The sequence below is a fragment of the Physeter macrocephalus genome, chromosome 9 (assembly GCF_002837175.3).
Source record: "Physeter macrocephalus isolate SW-GA chromosome 9, ASM283717v5, whole genome shotgun sequence".
In the NCBI taxonomy this organism is placed as follows: domain Eukaryota; kingdom Metazoa; phylum Chordata; class Mammalia; order Artiodactyla; family Physeteridae; genus Physeter; species Physeter macrocephalus.
The window spans coordinates 42,467,327-42,491,650 of NC_041222.1; the positions used below are offsets into that span (position 1 = coordinate 42,467,327).

The window sequence follows — 24,324 nt, forward strand, 5'->3', positions numbered from 1 at the left end:
GGCATGTGGGATCCTCCCAGACCAGGGCGCGAACCCGGTTCCCCTGCATCGGCAGGCGGACGCGCAACCGCTGCGCCACCAGGGAAGCCCCAGGAGCTTCAACTTTTAATAAACAGGGAAGAGGAAAGACTTTGTTGAGTTTTAAAAAAAATTTTTAAAAAATTTATTTTTATTTAATTTATTTTATTTTTGGCTGTGTTGGGTCTTTGTTGTGGTGCATCGGCTTCTCATTGCGGTGGCTTCTCTTGTTGCGGAGCATGGGCTCTAGGCACGCGGGCTCAGTAGTTGTGGCTCGCGGGCTCTAGAGCGCAGACTCAGTAGTTGTGGCACACGGGCTTAGTTGCTCTGCGGCATGTGGGATCTTCCCAGACCAGGGCTCGAACCCATGTCCCCTGAATTGGCAGGCGGATTCTTAACCACTGCACCAGGGAACCCCCAAGATTTTTTTTTTAAACTGACACTACACTATTTCAAATCTCCAAGTATGGTTTTCTTGATAAAAATAACCTCTCTGCTGCTCTTCCTGGCTTTGTCTTATTATTGACTCCTATCTCAACAAAGTTTCACTGAGTTGGCACTTGAACGCAGAAATACAGACTAGGAAGCTGAGCATGAGCCCAGCTGTTCTCTGCCCTTTTCCACCCACCTTGAGAATGATGTCTCCTTCATGCAGGTTGCCATCTTTAGATGCTAGACCTGTTCCGGTCATTTCCTTTATGAAGATCTGACTCCCGAGACGGAGACCATACTCTAGAAGACAAACACACAAACAAACACATATGTCATCAACATGTTCAGAAAACTAAGGGTGGCTTTTAGGATGATTTAAAAATATGTATGAAAAATTAATTTTGCATGTGAGACAGTCTGTAAGCCCACTGGCCTTCACTTGTCAAAACAGTCGATGTCATTAAAAAAAAAAAAAGAAAAAGAGGCAGAAGGGCTGTTCTAGATTAAAAGAGACATAAAAACCAAATGCACTGCACGAAACTTCACTAGATCCTCAATCCAATATGGGGTAGAGGTGGGGGGGGTAGGGGTGGATTACATTATTTTGGAGCAACTTCAAAATGAACTGCATTATAATATATTAAAAGGCATATTAATGCTAACTTTCTTAAGAGTGATAATGGCATTATGGTTATGAAGGGCAATGTTTTTATCCTTGGGAGATACCTGCTGAAATATTTAGGGGTAAAGGGTCATGTTGCCTGCAACTTACCTTCAAGTGGTCCCAAAACACCATTTAGAGACAGAGAGATAGGGTAGGGGAGGAAGACGGGGGAAGGAGAAAGGGAAAAGAAGGAGAAAAAAAACAAATGTGGCAAAATGTTAACAATTGGTAAAACTAGGTGAAGGCTATTTGAGTTATTTGCCACAAAATTAACACTTTTCAAAACAAAATGTTGGGGAGAAAAAAAAACAATTCAGTACATCTTAACAGGCATGTTCTACTGACAATACAGTTGCCTACAGGAAGGTACCACAAATAGCAAACCCTCTGTCTGTAACAATTTAGATTGTGTGGGATTTGGCACTGAAAAAATGTCACTGTGTGAAGAAAAGGGGTAAATAAGCCAGCAAAGCAACAAATAAAGTATTCATCTAAAACTGGCATAGCTCTGAGGGTTTATGGACTTTGCATTGCTCTCAAGAAAAACCACTGTATTTACTAAGTATGTATATTTTAAAATATTTTAAATACTATTCAGACTATTCTGATTTTACTTATTAAACTTGTAAAAATACACACTTTAAGGATGAATTTTGGTTATTTTAGGAAGCTACCTAAACCTAGCAGGTTTTAAAAGAGCCACATTCAAATTTTATTATTATTGTTATGGACTCAGTGAAGTCAGAAACAGAAAAATAAGTATCGTATATTAACGCATATTTGTGGAATCTAGAAAAATGGTACGGATGAACCTATTCGCAGGGCAGGAATAGAAAGGCAGACGTAGAGAACCGATGCGTGGACACGGTGGGATGAATTGGGAGATCAGGTTTGACATAAATACACTACAATGTGTAAAACAGATAGCTAGTGGGAACCTGCAGTATAGCACAGGGAGCTCAGCTTGGTGCTCTGTGATGGCCTAGTTGGGTGGGATGGCAGGGGATGGGAGGGAGGTCCAAGAGGGAGGGGATGTGTGTATGCATATGGCTGATTCACGGGCCTGTGAGGCAGAAACTAACACAACATTGTAAAGCAATTATACTCCAATTAAAAAAAAATCTTATCAATTCAAAATAAAGTAACTTTCTGCCACTTAGAAGTAGATTTAAAGATAAGTTTTAAGTGACTCATAGTAAGTTAGATTCAGATCTTACCACAAGGATTAAAGCTGTTAAGGTCCACCCCCACCCTTTAGGGAGCTGATACTCAAGAAAGAATAAAGGTAAGACAGACAGCATTTTCTTCAGGGATGGCAATTCCTTACAGGTTAAACAGCCTCACAGCCCAGGACAGAAGGCTGAGACAAACTTGAGCAATGACTTCTTTCTCATGTGTCAACAATTCCTCCATCCTCTTAAAAACTGCACTCTTACTGTAAAATTACAAATAGGTTGCTATTGGTATGTTTGTGGGCACCTCTCAAATGAGGAAAAAAAAGTCAGTTGGCCAGCTTCTAAGACTTTTACTAGCAAGGCTATCTGATGCCCATGAAACATGTAAAAGCTGGCCATGTGAATGGATCCTATTTTTCTTAATCAAATGTAGGTTTTGCCTACAGCCAGATATATTTAAAGATTAATTCTCATGCAACTCTAGCCAGTGATAGTTAAACTACTGTGTCATCTTAGCAAAAGGTGGCTTAAAAAATCTTTTAAAAAGTAGAACTTTGGGGCTTCCCTGGTGGCGCAGTGGTTGAGAGTCCGCCTGCCAATGCAGGGGACGCGGGTTCGTGCCCTGGTCCGGGAGGATCCCACGTGCCGCGGGGCGGCTGGGACCGTGGGCCATGGCCACTGAGCCTGTGCGTCCGGAGCCTGTGCTCCGCAGCGGGAGGGGCCGCAGCAGTGGGAGGCCCGCGTACCGCAAAAAAAAAAAAAAAGTTAAAATGGTAAATTTTATCCCCTCCAAAATTACCGCAAAAAAAAAAAAAAAAAAAAAAAAAAGTAGAACTCTGGAAAAAACAAACAAGCAAACACTGAATTCTAAGTTTAAAAAGCAAAATGGCCCAGAAGCAGTAAAATGTCGTATCAGCAAAGGGGCATGAACCCTCTTTGTTCCTTAATAGTATTACTAAGACCAGGCATGATGTGGGCAGTTTCTTAGGACAAACATCTTTTTAATTGTGGGTCACAACTCATGAGTGAGTCTTGAAATCAATTTAGTGAGTTGTGACTAGTATTTTTTAATTTAATGTTATAGAACCTCTCAAAAATCATCACATAGAGTAAGTACCGTTCCATGAAACACCTGGCCAAGTTTTTCACTTATTGGTGCCTCCACGATTATTTGCAAGATGTGGTTCTTTCTGTGGCGAGAGGAGGGGGGGAAGAGAAGAAGGAGAAGAGGAGAAAGAGGAGGAGGAAAATACTGAAAAGCACTGCAACGGGGAACTCAAGAATCTGGGTGCAAGTCCTACAGGACATGCCTCAGACCTCTGTGAAAGAGGCCTTGTGTCAAGTTATCTTTCTCAAAACTTCTCTACAGTCCACAATCTGGAAGCAGAATGGTTTATACTCTGCAATTTTGGGGGGTTGATGAATTAATATGTCATTATCCATGGTTATAAAGATTTTCTAGAATTCTTAAATCTCCCAAGATGCACATTCCTCAGAGATAGTACAATCTCAACTTTCACCTTTATTTTCTGGACCTGGGCTCCAGGTATCCCATTATTCACATCCTTGCAGTTACCTCAATATCCTTCAATAGGTACCCAATTGTATAACTCAACTGTTTATGCTCCTCTAGAAGAACTAAAGAAAACAAACCCTCTCATCTGATAGGCTCTTTAAAATGAAAATTCCCAACCTAAAAAGCAAGAGGTCTTTCATTTTGCACTCTTGGGTACTCTTCATCTTTTTTCCTCTTTGAAGGAGGACAATTAGAGAACAAGCAGAGATAAAAGATATGTTACCAGGAATTCAAAAAGTTGCAAGCCAAGAATCAATGCAAGGAATAGCTCAACATGGGGCTCTAAATCCCTGTTCATTCACCTACTTGTTTTCTATCATCTATTTCCAAGAGATGAAGTTTGAGCTCCAACTCCACCACTTACTTACCCGCTTCAAGATGTGGGCAAGTCACCTCCCATCTCTGAGTTTCAGAAGCCTCACCTAAACTGCAAGTGCTACTCGCCTGTCCAGCTGCCACAAAGGGGTTTAGTGAATCTGGATGTGCTTAAGCGTATGCAAGTGCTCCAGGCATGCAACATGGGACAGGCAGGCTGGGCCAGAGCCTGCCTCATCTGTGGACACACCAAAAACCTCTCTGCACCTTGCTATACCCACCTGTAAAAGAGGAATGAAGTCTCCTACCTACCACAAAGGTTTCTGGTGAGGACTAAATTAGGAAGTATTTATTCCACAGAGGGCCCTGGCATAGAGCAAGAACTCAATCAAGATTAGCTGGAGTATTGTCCCCTACTGTGGTTTCATCAGTTTAAGCTGCACTGGGTTCACCAAGAGAGCTTGTTAACACAGAGACTCCAGGGGCCACCCCAGTGCTTCTGATTCAGTGGGGGCTGGTCTGGGGCCTGAGACTCTACATTTCTAGTAAGCGACCAGGTGATATTTATGCTCCTCTGAGAACCTCTGGCCTATCAGTTTAAAGCCAGATTTCCACCACCTGGCTCAGCCACTGATGATACAACTTTGTGCAAGTCAATGAACTTTCCTGTGCCTCTAGTTTCCTTGTCTATAAAATGAAGATATGACTAACTCCCACAGGGGGTGGTGGTGAGGACAAAATGAGCTAATCTGTGCAAAGCATTTATTAGGTCAGTGCTTGGCACATAGCAGGTTCCACGTAAGAGTTAGCTATTATAGTGCTTTTTCTTCATCAAGCATGACTACCTTCATTTCCTTTGCTTTTCATCAGAAGGACCCCGATGGGCCTGTCCGAGTCCAGCCGCCCCCGCGGCTCGGGGCTGGGGCTGCGGGAGCGGAGGTGCTCGCGACTGCGGCTCCGGGACGCCCCGTACCGGGCATCGGGCTGGGCCCTGCGGCCATACTCCCTCTCCGGGCTGTAGGGGCGATCGTAGGTCGGGTCAATGCTCCGGCCGCGGCTGCTCTCCCGGGCTCGCCGGTAGTCATCGTAGTCGTGGTCCAGGCCCCGCTCGAGGCTGCGGCCACGGCTGCGCTCTCGGGCTCGCCGGTAGTAGTCGTCGTCGTCGTGGTCCAGGCCCCGCTCCAGGCTCCGGCCCCGGATCCGGTCCCGCTCCCGGCTGCGCGCCCGGTCGTGGGGACGACCCCTCTCCGGGCTGTCCTCCCAGCTGCGGCTGCGCCCTCCGCGGCTGCTGGGCCGGCTCCTCTCGCTGTACCCGCTGCGCGCGCTTCTGCCATCAAACTCATCCATCAGCTCGAAAGCCCGGTCATGCTCTTGAACGGGAGGGCTGCCCTGCGGCGGGGCCAGCTGGACCTTCCGGGGCCTCTTGACCACCTGTCACAAAACAAACAGTGGGGACGCCAGACAATCACAACCAAACATAGAGAATGCAGTGGTTAAGAGCCCGGGTTCTCCTTCCAGTAAAACTCGTGTGTCCCCACCCAGTCGCTAAGCCTCAGGGTCCTCATCTGGAAAATGAGGACCCCTCAGGGGGTCAAGGATAAAATAAGACAATGAGTATAAAACTCTGAGCACAGTGCCTCCAAAATCTGCTTCTACTCAAAGTGTGAAAAGCACCAAAGGGCTTTAAATCACTAAGTTACAAAAATGAAAATCCAGAAAGTGAGACATTCTGTATACAACTACGTAGGTTCATCCAAAAGTCAGTGTCATTCAAAAGAGGGGGGGCAGGTAAGGGGAGAGAGGAGGTAAAAGAGGGATCCTTTAAGATTAAAATGGACTGGCGCCTGGGCACTGAGCGAAGGCGGCGAAGAGAGCCCAGGCGGACCACTCTGCTTTCCCCCTCTGCCTCCTGTTCGGCCCCGCCGCAGGCTTCTCCTTCTCAGACTGCCCTCAGCCCACGCACCAGTCGGCTCCGCTATGGCGACCTGCAGCCCCAGAGTCGTGATTAGTGATGATGCACCAGGTTATGACCTAGTAATCATTATGCTGAGGATTTGGAAAAGGTGTTTATTCGTCATGGACTAATTATGGACAGGACAGAATGGCTGGCTCAAGAATGTGATGGAGATGGGAGGCCATCACATCGTGGCCCTCTGTGTGCTCAAGGGGGGGCTATAAATTCCTTGCTGACCTGCTGGATTACATCAAAGCACTGAACAGAAACAGTGATAGATCTATACCTACGACTGTACATTTTATCAGACTTAAGAGCTACTGTAATGACCAGTCAACAGGTGACGTAAAAGTAATTGGTGGGAAATGTAAAACCGACAGCTAGCGGGAAGCGGCCGTACAGCACAGGGAGATCAGCTCGCTGCTCTGTGACCACCTAGAGAGGTGGGATAGGGAGGGTGGGAGGGAGAGAGGGAGATGCGAGAGGGAGGAGATACGGGGATATATGTATACGTATAGCTGATTCACTTTGTTATACAGCAGAAACTAACACACCATTGTAAAGCAATTATACTCCAATAAAAATGTTTAAAAAAAAAGTAATTGGTGGAGATGATCTCTCAACTTTAACTGGAAAGAATGTCTTGACTGTTGAAGATATAACTGACACTGGCAAAACAAGGTAAACCTTGCTTTCCTTGGTCAAGCAGCATAATCCAAAAATGGTCAAGGCTGCAAGCTTGCTGGTGAAAAGGACCCCTCAAAGTGTTGGATATAGATCAGATTTTGTTGGATTTGAAATTCCAGACAAGTTTGTTGTAGGATATGCCCTTGACTACAATGAATACTTCAGGGATTTGAATCATGTTTGTGTCATTAGCGAAACTGGAAAAGCAAAATACAAAGCCTAAGATGAGAGTTCAAGTTGAGTTTGGAAACATCTGGAGTCCCATTGAAATCACCAGGAAAATTACCAAATGTTCTAGTTCTGTGGCCAGCTGCTTAGTAGAGCTTACTGCATGTATCTTCTAAGAATTTTATCTGTTTTGTATTTTAGAAAGGTCAGTTGCCGCATTTCCGAACTCTTTATTTGCACTATGAGCCTATAGACTATCAGTTCCCTTCGGGTGGATTGTTGTTTGACTTGTGAATGAAAAATCTCTTAAACCACACCACTATTGAATGAAAATATTGAAATTGTATCTGTAAGAAACATTTAAAGACAAGAATATATTAGTTTTTTAATTGATATTTTAATTTTTATATATTCAGGAAAGAACAGAAGTGATTAAATATTGTTAATTATACCACTGTGTGTTTAGAAAAGAAGCAGTCAGTTTCATATCAGTGACGGCATTTAGAGGTATTGTTATGCTGGATAAACCATATGTCCTGGAATTACTTTAGTAGATTTCAGTAGCATTAACTGTATTTTCCCGCTTGTTCAGATTATTTCTGGCGAATCTTTGTCAACAGTTCCATTTAAATACAGGTCAATAAGTTCTAAAATCCTACCACTTTTTGAAGTCTTCAATGTAAAAATCCTAAAAATAAAGGTTGTCTCTTTAAAAAAAGAAAAAAAAAGATTAAAATGGACTAAAGTGATTAGGACCAAATGTGATGAGTGAACTTTGATTGGATCCTGGATGGGGAAGAAAAATAATCTACCAAAGTCATCTTAGGGTATGGACTGTATATTAAATGCTATTGTAGAGTTATTATTACTTTTTTTTATTTTAAAGTAATAACAAGGATTTATCTGATTTACAGAAAAGAAATACAATTAAGAGATTAAGGACAAAACTCCATTAGTGTAAAAGTCACTGGCTACTATCTAGCACAGGAACAACTGGATTGCTTCCAGCAGTTTTGAAGCACTAAAAGATCTTAAAATGTAGATGGAGAAATAGATGTGTATATTTCTTTACATTAAATTTAAATATGAATTTTATTGTCTGACAAATCAGACCCAGAATGTTACTTTATCAATTTCTATGCATTTGAACATCTGCAACATATAGCAATCCTTTGTTTAGTAATCTTCAGTATAAATATAAAAATCTGAGATACATGAAAATGTTTTTCAAATCATCCTTCTATTTCTTCACAGCTTTATAGGTAATTATAATTTTCAAACTTTGAATATCTATGTTATTTGATATATCTGTACAGAAGGAGTAAGATAAAAAACATTTAATAAGATTAAATGTATCTAATTTGCAAAATTGATGTCTGACATTTGTTGTGTGCTCTTGCAAAGAATGCATAGGATATTTCTGCAGCAATCAAAAACATAAAATCTTTTTAAACTCAGATTTCAAGTTTCCTCCAATAATTATTCTAATCCCTGGAAATACTTTCAAGTTTTGATTTCTAGATGCAATAGGCATTTTGTTACATATACATATATTTTATCCTTAAACTTTTATATTTTCAAACCATTTGAACATTATGATCAGATTCAGCATGATGATTTTTTTCTTAGAATCTGTAGAAGTCCTCTGTGCAGGATTAATGTTGAGATTCCTAGTGCACCATTGTGAAAAACCAGATAAAGACAGTATTACCACTATGCTTTAGTGGGATTTCCTGCAGGTTTAGGATCATAACCATATAGGAAAGTAGCTGTTATTACAAGGATGGCTCCAAGGAAAAAGACACTGGTTGGTACGAAATCTTGTAGCCAAAAATAAGATATCAGTGTTGATAATATTATGGACAGAGAGGTTGCAAATCCTTTTAAAATGTTATCCGCATACTTAATAACAGCAGCTATTACAAGGCCTCCCAGTGCCTGAAGAACAACAACTATCCAGGTCAGCCGGTTATACCCCTGAAAAAATCCATTCTTTGATTCCAGTTCTCCATCATAAACATATACACACATTAATCCAAATATACTCCCAAAGAAACCTTAAAAAAAAGTAAAGTCTATGTCATACATCATTTAGTTTGTCTGGAGAGATATTTTTCCATTAACATTCCAAATAATTTTAAACTTAACTTTTACTTTTGGATAAAATTGGACTACTTAAAAATTTTTTTACTTGTATAATTATATAAACTTAAGAAAAGTATACTTAGTACTATATTATGACTGTAATAAAAAGACATGGGAATATAAAAAAGAACAGAGATTACCAACTTTGGAGGACTGAAAAAATATAATGTATACATTCCAGGACTAAATGGCTGTCCCATTCAAATATTTGTAAAATGCTCACTTTTGGTTTATTTCATTGTATATCTTCCTATTTGCTAGATCTAGATTTTCATATATTCACACTCATACATGCAGATAAAATAGCTCAGGTACGTGGTCCAGCATTTTCCTTTATTTAGAAATTTTGGATGTATAATAATTAATAAACAAAAAATTAGAACTAAGAAACAGTCAGCCATAGGCAACATCAGAATGTTGTTATTGAAGTCTCACTGTTAGGGAAAGTCAGCTCAGTGAGAGCCTGAAATGTGTCTTATTCACTGCTGAATCCCTTACTTCTGCCACAGAGCTTATCACATGACTACTGAAAAAAAAGATTAAAATGGACTAAAGTGATTAGGACCAAATGTGATGAGTGAACTTTGATTGGATCCTGGATGGGGAAGAAAAATAATCTACCAAAGTCATCTTAGGGTATGGACTGTATATTAAATGCTATTGTAGAGTTATTATTACTTTTTTTTATTTTAAAGTAATAACAAGGATTTATCTGATTTACAGAAAAGAAATACAATTAAGAGATTAAGGACAAAACTCCATTAGTGTAAAAGTCACTGGCTACTATCTAGCACAGGAACAACTGGATTGCTTCCAGCAGTTTTGAAGCACTAAAAGATCTTAAAATGTAGATGGAGAAATAGATGTGTATATTTCTTTACATTAAATTTAAATATGAATTTTATTCTGACAAATCAGACCCAGAATGTTACTTTATCAATTTCTATGCATTTGAACATCTGCAACATATAGCAATCCTTTGTTTAGTAATCTTCAGTATAAATATAAAAATCTGAGATACATGAAAATGTTTTTCAAATCATACTTCTATTTCTTCACAGCTTTATATGTGCAAAATTATAGGTAATTATAATTTTCAAACTTTGAATATCCATGCTATTTGATATATCTGTACAGAAAGAGTAAGATAAAAAACATTTAATAAAATTAAATATATCTAATTTGCAAAATTGATGTCTGACATTTATTGTGTGCTCGTGCAAAGAGTGCATAGGTTATTTCTGCAGCAATCAAAAACAAAATCTTTTTAAACTCAGATTTCAAGTTTCCTCTGATAATTATTCTACTCCCTGGAAATACTTTCAAGTTTTGATTTCTAGATGCAATGGGCATTTTGTTACATATACATATATTTTATCCTTAAACTTTTATATTTTCAAACCATTTGAATATTATAACCAGACTCAGCATGGTGATTTTTTCTTAGAATCTGTAGAAGTCCTCTGTTCAGGATTAATGTCGAGATTCACAGTGCGCCAATGTGAAAAACCAGATAAAGATAGTATTACCACTATGCTTTAGTGGGATTTCCTGCATGTTTGGGATCATAACCATATAGGAAAGTAGCTCTTATTACAAGGATGGCTCCAAGGGAAAAGACACTGGTTGGTATGAAATATTGTAGTCAAAAATAAGATATCAGTGTTGATAATATTATGCACAGAGGTTGCAAATCCTTTTAAAAAGTTATCCGCATACTTAATAACAGCAGCTATTACAAGGCCACCCAGTGCCTGAAGAACAACAATTATCCAGGTCAGCCGGTTATACCCCTGAAAAAATCCATTCTTTGATTCCAGTTCTCCATCATAAACATATACACCCATTAATCCAAATATACTCCCAAAAAAACCAAGTTGAATGTTTCTTATCCACACTGATTGTTTGGTTTCTTTTAAGATTTTCTCAGAGTAAAACCCAGCAAAGCCACTTGAAAAACATGCTGCGCAAACTGCCATGAGGCCTACGAATTGTGAGCCAGGTGAAAGTTCCTTAGAATTAAGTGCTTTTGGGGCTTCGATGGAGCCTCAGTGGTTAAGAATCCACCTGCCAATGCAGGGGACACGGGTTCAAGCCCTGGTCCGGGAAGATCCCACATGCCGCAGACCAACTAAGCCCGTGCGCCACAACTACTGAGACTGCGCTCTAGAGCCCGCGAGCCACAACTACTGAGCCTGCGTGCCACAACTACGGAAGCCCGTGTGGCTAGAGCCCATGCTCCACAACAAGAGAAGCCACCGCGATGAGAAGCCCCCACTCGCCACAACTAGAGAAAGCCCGCGTGCAACAACGAAGACCCAACGCAGCCAAAAATAAACAAATAAATAAATTTATAAAAAATTTAAAAAAAAAGAATTAAGTGCTTGAGAATCTGAGGGCCACTGTACAAAAGCAACTCCTGTCATCAAAATTACTAGGGAGAGCCACTGGTACACACCTAATTTTTTTACTAAGCATCGACACAGAAAATAATGCAGTCGTAAGAATTTTCAACTGATATGTGACCTGATAAGTAGCTGCATCTAGATTTGACAGAGCCACATAGAGTAAATTATTCTGAAGAGTATATATCTCTGATGGAATAGCAAGTTTAAGCGTTTCCATAGGTTTGTTAAGAATTTCACCATGTAAGTATTCAATTCAGTGCTCTTAGACTACATTTGCTGTCTTTGTAGACTAATAAAATGCAGGCCATTGTCTTCAAAAGTTCAGCAACAGCCACAGCTGTAGATGATAACAAGGCCCCGCCTCTTTTTTTTTTTTTTACTGTCTGTATTTATCTTTTTTTTTTAAACATCTTTATTGGTGTATAATTGCTTTACAATGGTGTGTTAGTTTCTGCTTTACAACAAAGTGAATCAGTTATACATATACATATGTTCCCATATCTCTTCCCTCCTCTTTTAAAGTCCTAGAATAACACCTGGTTAGAACCAAACTGGTAGTCTGAAAGACCAAAATTCCCAAGGAAAGGTATTTTAGGTTGGCTGACAATGTCTTATCTTCATTTGCCTGCTAGTGTTGGAGGGTCTCCTGCAGAGGCGGCAGGCAGCTCACCATGGGGACAAGGACACTGGCAGCAGAAGTTCTGGGAAGTACTCATTGGTGTGAGCCCTCCCGGAGAGCGACCGCCATTAGCCCTGACATACAGCCTGTAGCTACTTTTCTTAAATAGGATAATAGTAGTATAATTATGCAGATGAATGTCCTTATTTAGGAGACTTGAGAAGTAAGAAGGATTAAACTGTCATGTCTGCAACTTCCCCTCAAACGGTTCACTAAAAATATGTATGTCTTTATATACATACATAAAGAAAAATCAAGTGAATATGGCAGAATATTAACATTGTAGAAGATATATGTGTTGATTATACTAATCTTTGAACTTTTCTTTTTGTTTGAAAATTTTCATAATATAAAGTTGAAAAAAAAAGTTAAATACCACACACCCGATGCATCCCCCCCAGCACTGCCCCTAACACACTGTGTTCTAATTCTCGCTTAGTGTGTCCACTTGCCCCACTGGAGTGAACACTCCTTGCAGCTCAGACCTGCTTCAGGTCATTTTCAACCAATGTTTGCTGAATGACTGAGTGAGCTAATAAATGAGTGAATGGTACAGACTGCCAGTATCTCCTAAGAAACAGGAGTTTATGAAGATAGAACAGATCCTGTGAGGGCCTTTACAAATGAGTTTCTGAGCTCATAATTTAGTCTCTGAATTAATGCTGTTTTACCATTGTTCTCAATCTACTTAATTCTCTTAGGGAATAATTGTTTAACCTGGTTCAAGGCAAATTCACTCAGACAAGAGAAGCACTGGTCTTAAGTTAGGAGTAGGATGAGGAGGAGGCAGGGAGGGGTCACTCACGTACATCTTTACATCACCCTTAACATCACCCTCCCAAAGTACTGAGGATATGGAAATAGTAGTCCCTAGATAGGGCTGAAGAGCAAGTAGTAATTTTCTTCTGGGCATAAAAACAACGTCCTACCGAAGCGAGCTGAAAACAAACCCAGAACGTACAATGGCAGCGATCTTCCCACTTTTCCTCAGCTGCTGAACAGCAAATGAATGGAGCACGCCTTCCATGGGGGTACCGTTAACCATGACCACCCTGTCATTTTCTCTGCAAATAAAACAGAAAAACGGAATGTGAAAAACTCCCATCTCGTCCCTCTCAATCATTTATTTAGGAACAAATAAAAGTGGCAGATTGACCCAAAATGCTTATTAAAGGGCTCAGGGTCTAATGACTCCTGAGGCTTAATCCATCAACTTGGTCTGAGCTCTTCTGAGGAAGGAACCCAGGAGCCACTCAGCTCATTTTGGACAGTGTCTCCTGGAAGCCACCTGGGGAGAAGGACCCAAACCCACAGGGTCCCTCCAGGATGCACTGGATGGCAGCGAGGTTTGAGCACAGGTGGAACTTGTGTGTCAGGGCCTCCTTACCCATGGTGCACGGTGGGCTTCAGCAAGTCTACAGATCTCCCCAAAGGAGGTTGATATTCACTTGTGTTTTGGAGGGGATGAAATCAAGAGCTCGCCTCAGATTCTTAAAGAAATTTTGAGGTCACAGAACCTTAACTCTTACTTTGTCTCATCCAAAAAAATCATGTAAAAATTCTACCATGCTCTCTGTATGAAAGAATACTAACTTGGCGAGGACCACTGAGATGAAATGCCAACAGAAGCTAAATTTTAGAGCCATGTGGCCAAGGCAGCTGTGTAATTGACTTTAGATTCTGCCCTGAGAAATTATCCTAAGGGGACTCAGACATGTATCTTTTCCAATGGCATTTGCTCTTCAGACCAGAAGCCTGGCGGTTGGAAAACTTGGGTCTCCATTTGGTAAATTTTTCCAATTTCGACATCCCTCTTACAAATTAGACAATCATTAAGTAGTCTATCCTCATTCTTAACGAATAAAAATGAAAATAAATATAGACAGTGTGGGTAGGCATTAGGGGAAAAAAAGAGCATGCCAATTTTACACTCCATGTTCATAAATGATTCCTAAACCCAGGAATGATAGTTATGATAGATAGTTATAACCATCTTCCTGTGGAAATTATTGCTTTCCTCTATTCAAAGTCTGGATGTTCCCAAAGGTTTGGGGATTATTAAAACACGGTGTGTTATGGTCTCCATTACTGCCTGAAGACTTTTCAATATATATATATAAAATTTTATTTTCTTTTTGAATTTTGAAAGTGCACACCACTCAAAGCCCCCTGTCTAGGGCCAACCAGTGGGCTGGCAGGGGTTGGGGGCAGGGAGTAAGGACACTCACTGAAGCAGCCCATCGGCGGGCCCACCCGGGAGCACATCAGAAATGACGATGGATGTCTCCCCATTTTCAAAGTGTGGGTTGTCTCTGCCTCCGGACACTGCAATTCCAAATCCTCTCTTGGAATCCTGTTCATTGGGATTAAGAGAAAAATTAAAATAAAATCCTCCTATAAGTGGTTTTTAGGATTTATTACAAGCAGTCGATAAAATAAGGTCAAACCAATAACCGGAGACAGCTCAGGAACAGAAGGCTTAGAGAAACAAGTGAGAAACAGAGTAGAGCGTCATCATGGTTAGCTGACAGGTTTATAAAGGGAAATTCCTTATCTAAAAGAAACAGCCTTGTGAAAGCTGGACAAGATTGATAGCACAGACTGGAGTTATCACTAGAAGCTGGCAGGGGATGGGAAATTACATCTTCTGTCCAAATAAGGATGTGTTATTGGATTCACCAATCACACCTGTTCTCATATCCAGGCCTGAGCCAGATGGGCTGGTCACAACTGAATCTATGCTAAAACCATATTTTAAAAGAATACCTTTAACTTCCAAGTTAGGGGAGCTAGTGGTTTCACTTTCATATAGGGTCAAAAAGAAGGAAATGGATTTTAAAGATAAAATCTGAAGACGAACTTAGTTTTGAGAGCTCATGAGAGAGCAAAGCATTAAATTCTTTTCTACATGCATATAAGACAGAAATACAGATTAATGAGATTCAAGATTAATAGAGAAATGTATAACAGTGAACCCAAATAATACAGAATCCTAACTCATTTTGGTGTTTAAAAAAGCCAAGCTCCCGGATTTCATCCAGATCACAGGGGCATGTACGTGACTATCACACTAAATACGGGTTTCATTACGTAAAAATCTTCTCAGAGGATGAAAGAACCCTCACCTCAAGATAAGTTCCCACGTGGGGCCCACTGTGGCAGTCGATAACAAACAGCAACACAGACAAGCTGGCTTGCTGTTCATTAATCGCATGGCTTTGAATTTGGCAGCGCTATCCCCTGGTACCTGGTTTTACACAGAGAGAGAGCTCCATCCTCTATACCAGGCCAAAAATGTTTCTCACCTTTGCCAGTTCGGGGTCCAAACTCAAATGGTATGTGGTGGACGGGCAGAGAGAAGAGTCAGAAGATGACAAGAGGTGAAAAATAAAACCTAAAGGGGGAAGCCTCTCAGCTGAAGAAACCATGATTACTGCTCCAGAAGGTTCAGCACTTGAGCACCAATCTGTGTTTTTCTACCTGGATCGATTTAATACACATTTATTCAAGAACTAAATTTGCACTGAGGTCAAGGGTTGAAGTTCATGGTTGTGACGGTCAAAGGAAAACTCTCCCTTTGAGGAACTTACGATCCACCTAAGAGGTGACAGAGACTGGAGAGACTCAGAGTGGAGAAAGAGCCATGCAGCGCCCAGGAAAAGCTAGATGCTGACCAAGGCAGCTTGATGGAATAAGCCTTTGGGATTACGAGTGCATGTCTAGCTTGACTCAGCCGCACGCAAGTCACTTACAGACTCTTGGTGGCTGCGCTTGTTTCAAGCGGGGCTAGCACCTATCATGCCCACCTCAAACTCTGCTGTCAGAATAAAAAGGAACAGAGCTAACTTTTATTAAGCAGTGATTATGTGCTGGACTCCAAGTACTAGAAGTTCTTTGTATTACCTAATTTAATCAAGAGGGGCAATACCTGTGAAATACCTTTAAAAATTAAGTAAAATACACTTACATGTGATCTTACTTCTACTTTCAACCCCACTGTGGGGAGTGGGCTGTTGTTTAAAATCTGATGATTTCGGCACCTATTAATATAACCAGGAGTGGGACAAAGACTACAACCCATGTCTCCTGAGTGCTAAACTAAAGTTTTAATATTTAGTTTGGGGAACTCCCCGGCAGTCTAGTGGTTTGGACTCCAGCTTCCACTGCAGGCGCACAGGTTCATTCTCTGGTCAGGGAACTAAGACTCCTCATGCATGTGGCACAGCCAAAAAACATTTTTTTTTTTTAATTAAAAAAAATTTTTTTTAGTTTGGACTTAAAACTCACTCAGGGAATAAGTTATAAATGCTATAATTAAAATTACAAAAGTTGTAGAAGCTACCTCAACGTCCTTAAACAGAACACATTATTTCCATTCCTCCCTTCCTTTCCTCTCTTTTTTTCAGAAACTATTCTATCTGGAGACAGGTGAATACATTAATTAACCTCTATAATTTTCTATATTATACAGGCCTTAGCCAAAAAAATAACAACATGCAAATCCTTGTTAATGCAATAACTGTGTTTGCGTAAAAATAAATAAGATCCATGATCTGTTGTGGTATACATATACGATGGAATATTACTCAACCATAAAAAAGAATGAAATGCCATTTGCAGCTACATGGATGGACCTAGAGATTATCACACTAAATGAAGTAAGTCAGACAGAGAAAGATAAATATCATATGATACCACTTATATGTGGAATCTAAAAATGATACAAATTAACTTATTTACAAACTTGAGAGAAAGACAAATATCATATGATACCACTTATATGTGGAATCTAAAAATGATACAAATTAACTTATTTACAAACTTGAAACAGACGCACAGACATACAAAATAAACTTATGGTTACCAAAGGGGAAAGGGGAGGGAGGGATAAATTAGGAATTTGGGATTAAGAGATACACACAACTATATATAAAACAGATAAAGGTCCTACTGAACAGCACAGGGAACTATATTCAATATCTTGTAGTAACCTATAATGGAAAGGAATCTGAAAAAGTGTTTGTGTGTGTGTGTGTGTGTGTGTGTGTGTGTGTGTGTTTAATGAATCACTTTGCTGTATACCTGAAACATTGTATATCAACTGTACTTCAATTAAAAAAAAAAAAGATCCATGATCTGTAAACTCAAGAACAGACTGTAGCAGATATGACATGTGTAGTACTCACCTTCTGTAGGGTCACAGTGTACTGTTCCCATATCAACTCCTCCATGCCTGGGGCCTGTTTTAGAACAATCAAAACCAATTCGATTAAAACCACAAACATTTCAATGTTAGAAATAAAACTATAATTCAAAATGTCTCCATAGAAAGGCCAGCTCACACATTCTATACACCAAAGAGTGGATATTTGTTAGGAACATTATACTACCTATTGTATTTTCAAATATACTCTCCTTGAATGAAATGGCAAACTTAACAATACTAGAAAATTAGTGAAATACATAGGGAGAGATGTACCCTAAAAAGAATGAAATATTAGGGACTTCTCTGGCAGTCCAGTGGTTAAGACTCTGTGCATCAAATGCAGGGGCCGCGGGTTCGATCTCTCCTCAGGGAACTACGATCCCACATGCCGCACAGCACGGCCAAAAAGAAAAAAAAAAAAGAACGAATGGAATATTAAGTGTTAACCTTTTTATTATCACCACTCCAAAACACTGTCATGATAAAAGCCCTTATCTAGAGTTGCAAACAGATATATTTTCATACTTTAAAAAAAAAAAAAAAATCCCCCTTCCTCCAGTCAAAGGTGACCTCCTAGGCAAGTTTCATGCATTTTTGTGTGTGGGGGTGGGGGGCGGGGGGAGGCCCACGCTGTGCAGCTTGCGGGATCTTAGTTCCCTGACCAGGGGTTGAACCCGGGGCCATGCCAGTGAACGTGCTGAGTCCTAACCACTGCACCACCAGGGAACTCAAGTTTTATGGATTTTTATGTCTAAAGGAATCCTTGGCCTTATCACAGAGACTGCCAAATTGTGTAATCTGTGGGACCCCTTGGCCTTTTCTCCACCAGTATTGCGGGTGTAAAAGATGATGATGACAGTATAAAGACCACTGGGCTTCGGTTTCTGACAATATTCTAAAATAGATGTCTAGACAAACCTGAAAACAGTGGATATCATTCAATAATAATAATAATAATCCATTGAATGCAGGCTGCCTTTGAGGGGAAATCCTTAAAGGCAAGAAATGCCAAGAAAGCTCAAAGCCAGAGCAATAAGGCAGCACTGAAGCAGGCATTTCAACAGGAGGCCGGGAAAAGAGAGAAACTGTGGGCTCCAAACAGGGTGGAGATCAGATCAGAGTGAATGTATTAGGGGCAAAAACACTACCAGGCAATGGAGACAGCAGGGACAGTCGCCTACCTTATTCTTGGCTCTGGGTAGAGTGGAAATAACTAAAAATATCTCCATGGAGAATTCCTGTATCAATAGACCTGTACTCACTCAGGTTTGAGACTGAAATTCATATTACAGATGTGACCACACCCTCCTCCCTCCAAAACCCTCACACTCAAAGTGGTACTGCATTGGTAGCACCACCCAGGTACACGGAAGAGAATGAAATTCTCCCCCAGAAACATACTAAAACACAGGCTTCAGAGAATCCCTCAGATAAACATTTGAGGAACGTGAGTTCACAATTTAAATACATACACAAAGCAAGTGAGAGTTAAAAGAAACAAAAAACTGCAGAATCAAAGACTATAAGTATTGGAAATATAACCACAGACCAAAAAAAGGATGTATAATGTTTCATGGAAATATAACCATAGACCAAAAAAAGGATGTGTAATGTTTCATATGTTTGTTTATTATAAGAAGTTAAAAGGGGAAATTAAAAGTATAATGAAAGTATAAGAGAACATCAAAAATAACCAAGCCGGACTCCCCTGGTGGCACAGTGGTTAAGAATCCGCGTGCCAATGCAGGGGACACGGGTTCCAGCCCTGGTACGGGAAGATCCCACATGCCACGGAGCAACTAAGCCCGTGTGTCAAAACTACTGAAGCCTGCGCTCCTAGAGCCCGTGCTCCACAACAAGAGAAGCCACCACAATGAGAATCCCACGCACCGCAACCAAGAGTAGCCCCTACTCACCTCAACTAGAGAAAGTCTGCATGCAGCAATGAAGACCCAACACAGCCAAAATTAAATAAATAAGTTTATTTATTTTAAAAAAAATGACCAAGCAAATCTAAAGAAAAATTTTAGAAATAAAAAAATATGATAATAAAATTAACACATTTTTGATGGGAGACATATTATGGCCACAGGAGTTAGTTTCTGCAAAAATCCCCCAGTCAATAATGTATTAAATTTAAAAAATGGATTAAACCACATACGACACATGGTTGAAGGCAATAATGAATTAGAAGAAAGATGTGAAGAAATTACCCAGAATATAGCACAAAGCATTAAAAAAGTGGGACACATGAAAGAAATTAAGAGTGAGAAAATCTTACAATGTGTCTAAGATTTCCTGAAGGAGATGATAAGAGAGTGTGGGAGACATGCAATACTCAGTCACAACAGCTCTTCAGGACTTGATGATTTTTCTGGTTCAAGAAGGCTTATACATCACAAGCAGAGTAAATTCAAAAAGAAAGAAAAACACTTTGAAATTCATGGTAATCTTACTGTAGAAAAAGATACAGAGATGACAGCATATAGGTAGAAGAGATTACAAAAGAGCAAATAGAATAACAGCCGACTTTGAAACAGCAATAATGAAAGGCTGAACTCGGTAGAACAGTATCTTTAAAACAGTATCGGTTGATTTAGGGGGCAGAAAGACATTTTTTTTAAAACAAAAATTGGGAAAGGTTATTACAAGCAATAAAAGAACTTCCAAAGGATAAATTTAGGAAAGGAATAATCCCAGAAGGAAGACCTAAGATGCAAGAGGGAATGTAAGCCTGGACATATATTGGCTGTATGCAACTAATCAATATAATAACGTGTGATTTGTGAGAGTTAAACAAATAAGACAGAAGTAGAACACTGGGCAACATAGCATGTAAATCCAGAAGACTTTAACATGATTTAATTATTCTAAATATTTTATTCAAGAGTAGAATTAAACTGTAGATTAATTTTGAATTTCACTGAGTAAAATCCACATGTTAAATTTTCTGGCATATATAATTTCCAAGATAGCAGAGAGGAAAATAAAATGAAAACAAAGCAAAATAAAAGTTAATCCAGGGCTTCCGTGGTGGCGCAGTGGTTGAGAGTCCCCCTGCTGATGCAGGGGACATGGGTTCGTGCCCCGGTCCAGGAAGATCCCACATGCTGCGGAGCAGCTAGACCCGTGAGCCATGGCCGCCGAGCCTGTGCGTCCGGAGCCTGTGCTCTGCAACGGGAGAGGCCACAACAATGAGAGGCCCGCGTACCGCAAAAAAAAAAAAAAAAAAAAAAAGTCAATCCAAAAAAAGGCAGAAGAGACAATATGGGAAATTTAGGAAAAGCAGGGCAAATACAAAGCAAACTGTGACTGCAGAAATGCATACAGAAGAATATAGAAGAGTAATCACAATAAATATAAAAACAGATGGTCAAGATGGATTAAAAACAAGTAGATCCAGTTACATGTTTTTTTTAAATAGAGAATATCTAAAACATTAAGGACACAAAGGAAAGGAATCTAATTATATGAATAAAAAGCCTTGCTGTACTTATTATATACAAATAATTTCAGAAAGACTATCTAGTTCCTTTACATTAAAATTTTTTAAAAATCAACTTTGCCATTTCTGCACTGCTACTAATGACAGAGAAAAGAATCAAAACATGTCCAGATAATGTGCTCCTGTTTTACCCAGTTAACAAACTCTTAGGCTAGTGGGGGAAAGACGTTTAGCACAAAAGGCAATTCTAACAACTGATATATTGGAGCAGATAATTTATCCTTTGATAGAACGGGATTAGGAAAAGGCACTTTTGTTTGTATGTAGAGAAGAAAGATGAGCCAGCCACTCTTGAGTAGCTATAACTGATTACTCAAATTGAGAGGAATTTATAGTCTTTTAGTTCCCTCCTCTCTCTATGTACTCACTTTAGGGACATTTCCCTGGTTAATACCATCTGGCTCCAAGAACTCTCAGAGATTTAAAAATAGAATTCAAATCACCACTAGGGTTAAAAAGAATTTTAAAAATGGTACCTGGAAAAGGTGAGAACTAGGACCCGTGCTACCAGCACGCATGGGACCGGGTGCTATGGTGGGGGATGGGGGGAGCATCCGCATCCAAAACGAGGTGACGTTTAGGTTAAATGAAGGCACATCAACACAACGAAATATGTAAACATTCAAAAAAGGTCATTGTCTAAATTATGTAAATCTCCCCAATTCTTTAAGTTTGTTCACCATGACCACTGTTTTTCAATTTAAAAAAAGAAAAAAAAAGAAAGTGGATTTTCAGGTGAGCTTTTTATATCTCACTCCCTCACATTTGTCCCATATCTCCTAGAACAGTGTTTGGCACACAGAGTAGGCACTCAAAAAGGTTTTCTTTTCAATAAACTAACAGATGGATACACTATTCATTCATCACCCAATTAGTATGATGAAGGAACTGATTGCTACTACTTACAAGTTTTCTGAAAGGAAATTTCTATTACATTCAGTGGCCCTCTGCTTCTTTCATAGCACACCTGAGGTGGTTAGCTGGAAACTCAGGTGCCTGTGGTCTGGTGTCCAGAGAGGAATAGTTTAGAGCCATTCCTCTCTGGAATTTTGTGGTCTATGTCTATAACAGCATTTTCCAATTTGTACCAGTATAACACAACTTTTTGATGATTTTAATAAACTTTTCTAACTTCTTTTTTTTTTTAAAGAGGGACTTCCCCAGTGGCGCAGTGGTTAAGAATCCGCCTGCCAGTGCAGGGGACACGGGTTCAATCCCTGATCAGGGAAGATCCCACATGCTATGGAGCAACTAAGCCTATGCGCCACAACTACTGAGCCTGTACTCTGGAGCTCGCGAGCCACAACTGCTGAGCCCGCACGCCTGGAACCCGTGCTCTGCAACGAGAAGCCACCACAATGAGACGCCTGCGCACCGCAACAAAGAGTGGCCCCCGCTCACCGCAACTAGAGAAAGCCCACATGAAGACCCAACTCAGCCAAAAATAAAAAATACATAAATAGGGCTTCCCTGGTAGTGCAGTGGTTGGCAGTCTGCCTGCCAATGCAGGGGTCGCGGGTTCGGGCCCTGGTCGGGGAGGATCCCGTGTGCCGTGGAGCAGCTGGGCCTGGGCGCCACGGCTGCTGATGCCCACACGCCTGGAGCCCGTGCTCCGCCGCAAGAGAGGCCACCGCAATGAGAAGCCCGCGCACCACAACGAGGAGTGGCCCCCACTCTCCACAACTAGAGAAGGACCACGTGTAGCCGCGAGGACCCAACACAGCCAAAAATAAATAAATAAAATAAATAAATTTATTTTTTTTAATTGTGACTTAAAAAAATACATAAATAAATAAATTTAAAACAACAAAAAAAGAAATTTTTCTTAAAGGGAAATAGTAAGCAGAAACCCAGCTGATCAGAACTGATCATCTCTTTCCATTTCCAGAGAATACCTCCTACCTTCTTGGCACCTTCGGTTTTCAAAGTGGCTTTTGTACAACCAATCCACTATCACCCGGAAGTGACCTTACTAGCATGTATGTTTTCCAAGTTTCTTTTCTGCTCTTTACTATACCTTAAAGCTGACACGTTTCAACAAAGTGAATTACTCTGTAAGTTGTGGTAAAATACAGTTGCCAACTCCTCTTTGAATATAGCTATACTCCCGTATATTTAGAAAAACAGCACACAGTACCCTACCCCAAAAATGTATTTAAAAGTCATCAGAGGGCTTCCCTGGTGGTGCAGTGGTTAAGAATCCACCTACCAAGGCAGGGGACACAGGTTCGAGTCCTGGTCCGGGAAGATCCCACATGCCACGGAGCAACTAAGCCTGTGCTGCACCACAACTACTGAGCCTACGCTCTAGAGCCCACGAGCCGAAACTACTGAGCCTAGGTGCCTAGAGCCCGTGCTCCACAACAAGAGAAGCCACCGCAATGAGAAGCCCGCTCGCTGTAACTAGAGAAAGCCCGTGCTCAGCACCGAAGACCCAATGCAGCCAAAACTAAATACATAAAATAAATTTGGAAAAAAAAAAAAAAGAAAAGTCATCAGAAAAGAACCAGTACCATGACAATGACCCCTAGGATTGGGCAGTGCTATAGGGTGGAGGGGAGCACAATGTCCAAAAAGAGTGATATTTAGGTTAAATGAATCAACACAATGAAATACATAGGCACTGAAATAATCATTTAACTTCTGTCCATTTTTAAAGTTTTTTCTTTATGATGCCTGTGTTTTCAATTAGAAAGAGAGAATTCATTTTATATTTTCAGGTCTGCCTGCTGTTGATAGAAGCAGTGGGAATATAAATTGGTATAAACCCTCCAGGGGGCAAATTATTAATATGTCTCAAAATGTAAAATCTACATACCGTTGATCAATCAATTCCAGTTCTAGGAATTTATTCTACAGAAATATTTGCACAAGTGCACAAAGATATACATATAAATTTGTTTACAGCTGCTTACAATTTTTAATAGATAATCAATGAAATGTCCAACAACAGATTGGTTACATATATACATATCTATACTTAAATGTCTATTGAGGGGAAAAATCAAGACACAAAACATCATTGTTTGTTTCTGTTTTTTATTTCCCTGATATATTTATTTTTATAAGCATACAGGGAAAAGACTGGAAGAGTAAATACCAAAAAATATTAAATCTCCCCAAGAGTTGTGGTATGGCAGAGAATATTTTTATGAGTACATTGTTTTTAGAATATATGTCAAAAATAAAAACAGCAAACTCTCCATTAAAAGTTTTGGATTTAGGGGTTCCCTGGTGGCGCAGTGGTTGAGAGTCCGCCTGCCGATGCAGGGGATACGGGTTCGTGGCCGGGTCCGGGAAGATCCCACATGCCGCGGAGCGGCTGGGCCCATGAGCCATGGCCGCTGAGCCTGCGCATCCGGAGCCTGTGCTCCGCAACGGGAGAGGCTACA

At 40.3% G+C, this 24,324-nt stretch overlaps 1 protein-coding gene and 1 pseudogene across 6 annotated transcripts in view; one reads left to right on the forward strand and one right to left on the reverse strand.

The window, feature by feature from the left end:
- The window catches only part of TJP2 (tight junction protein 2), a 111,124-nt gene that overhangs the window by 27,981 nt on the left and 58,819 nt on the right, over nt 1-24,324 (reverse strand). For all 6 annotated transcript variants that reach the window (XM_024126746.2, XM_028493900.1, XM_024126745.3 and 3 more), the window contains 5 exons: nt 17,408-17,461; nt 14,450-14,574; nt 13,183-13,285; nt 5,026-5,611; nt 647-750 (listed from right to left, as the gene is read on the reverse strand). In XM_024126746.2, coding sequence (XP_023982514.1) covers nt 647-750; nt 5,026-5,611; nt 13,183-13,285; nt 14,450-14,574; nt 17,408-17,452 — 963 coding nt within the window. In that variant the 5' untranslated portion in view covers nt 17,453-17,461. The remainder of the gene's footprint in view (nt 1-646; nt 751-5,025; nt 5,612-13,182; nt 13,286-14,449; nt 14,575-17,407; nt 17,462-24,324) is intronic.
- On the forward strand, nt 6,158-7,099 carry LOC102995088 (hypoxanthine-guanine phosphoribosyltransferase-like; annotated as a pseudogene).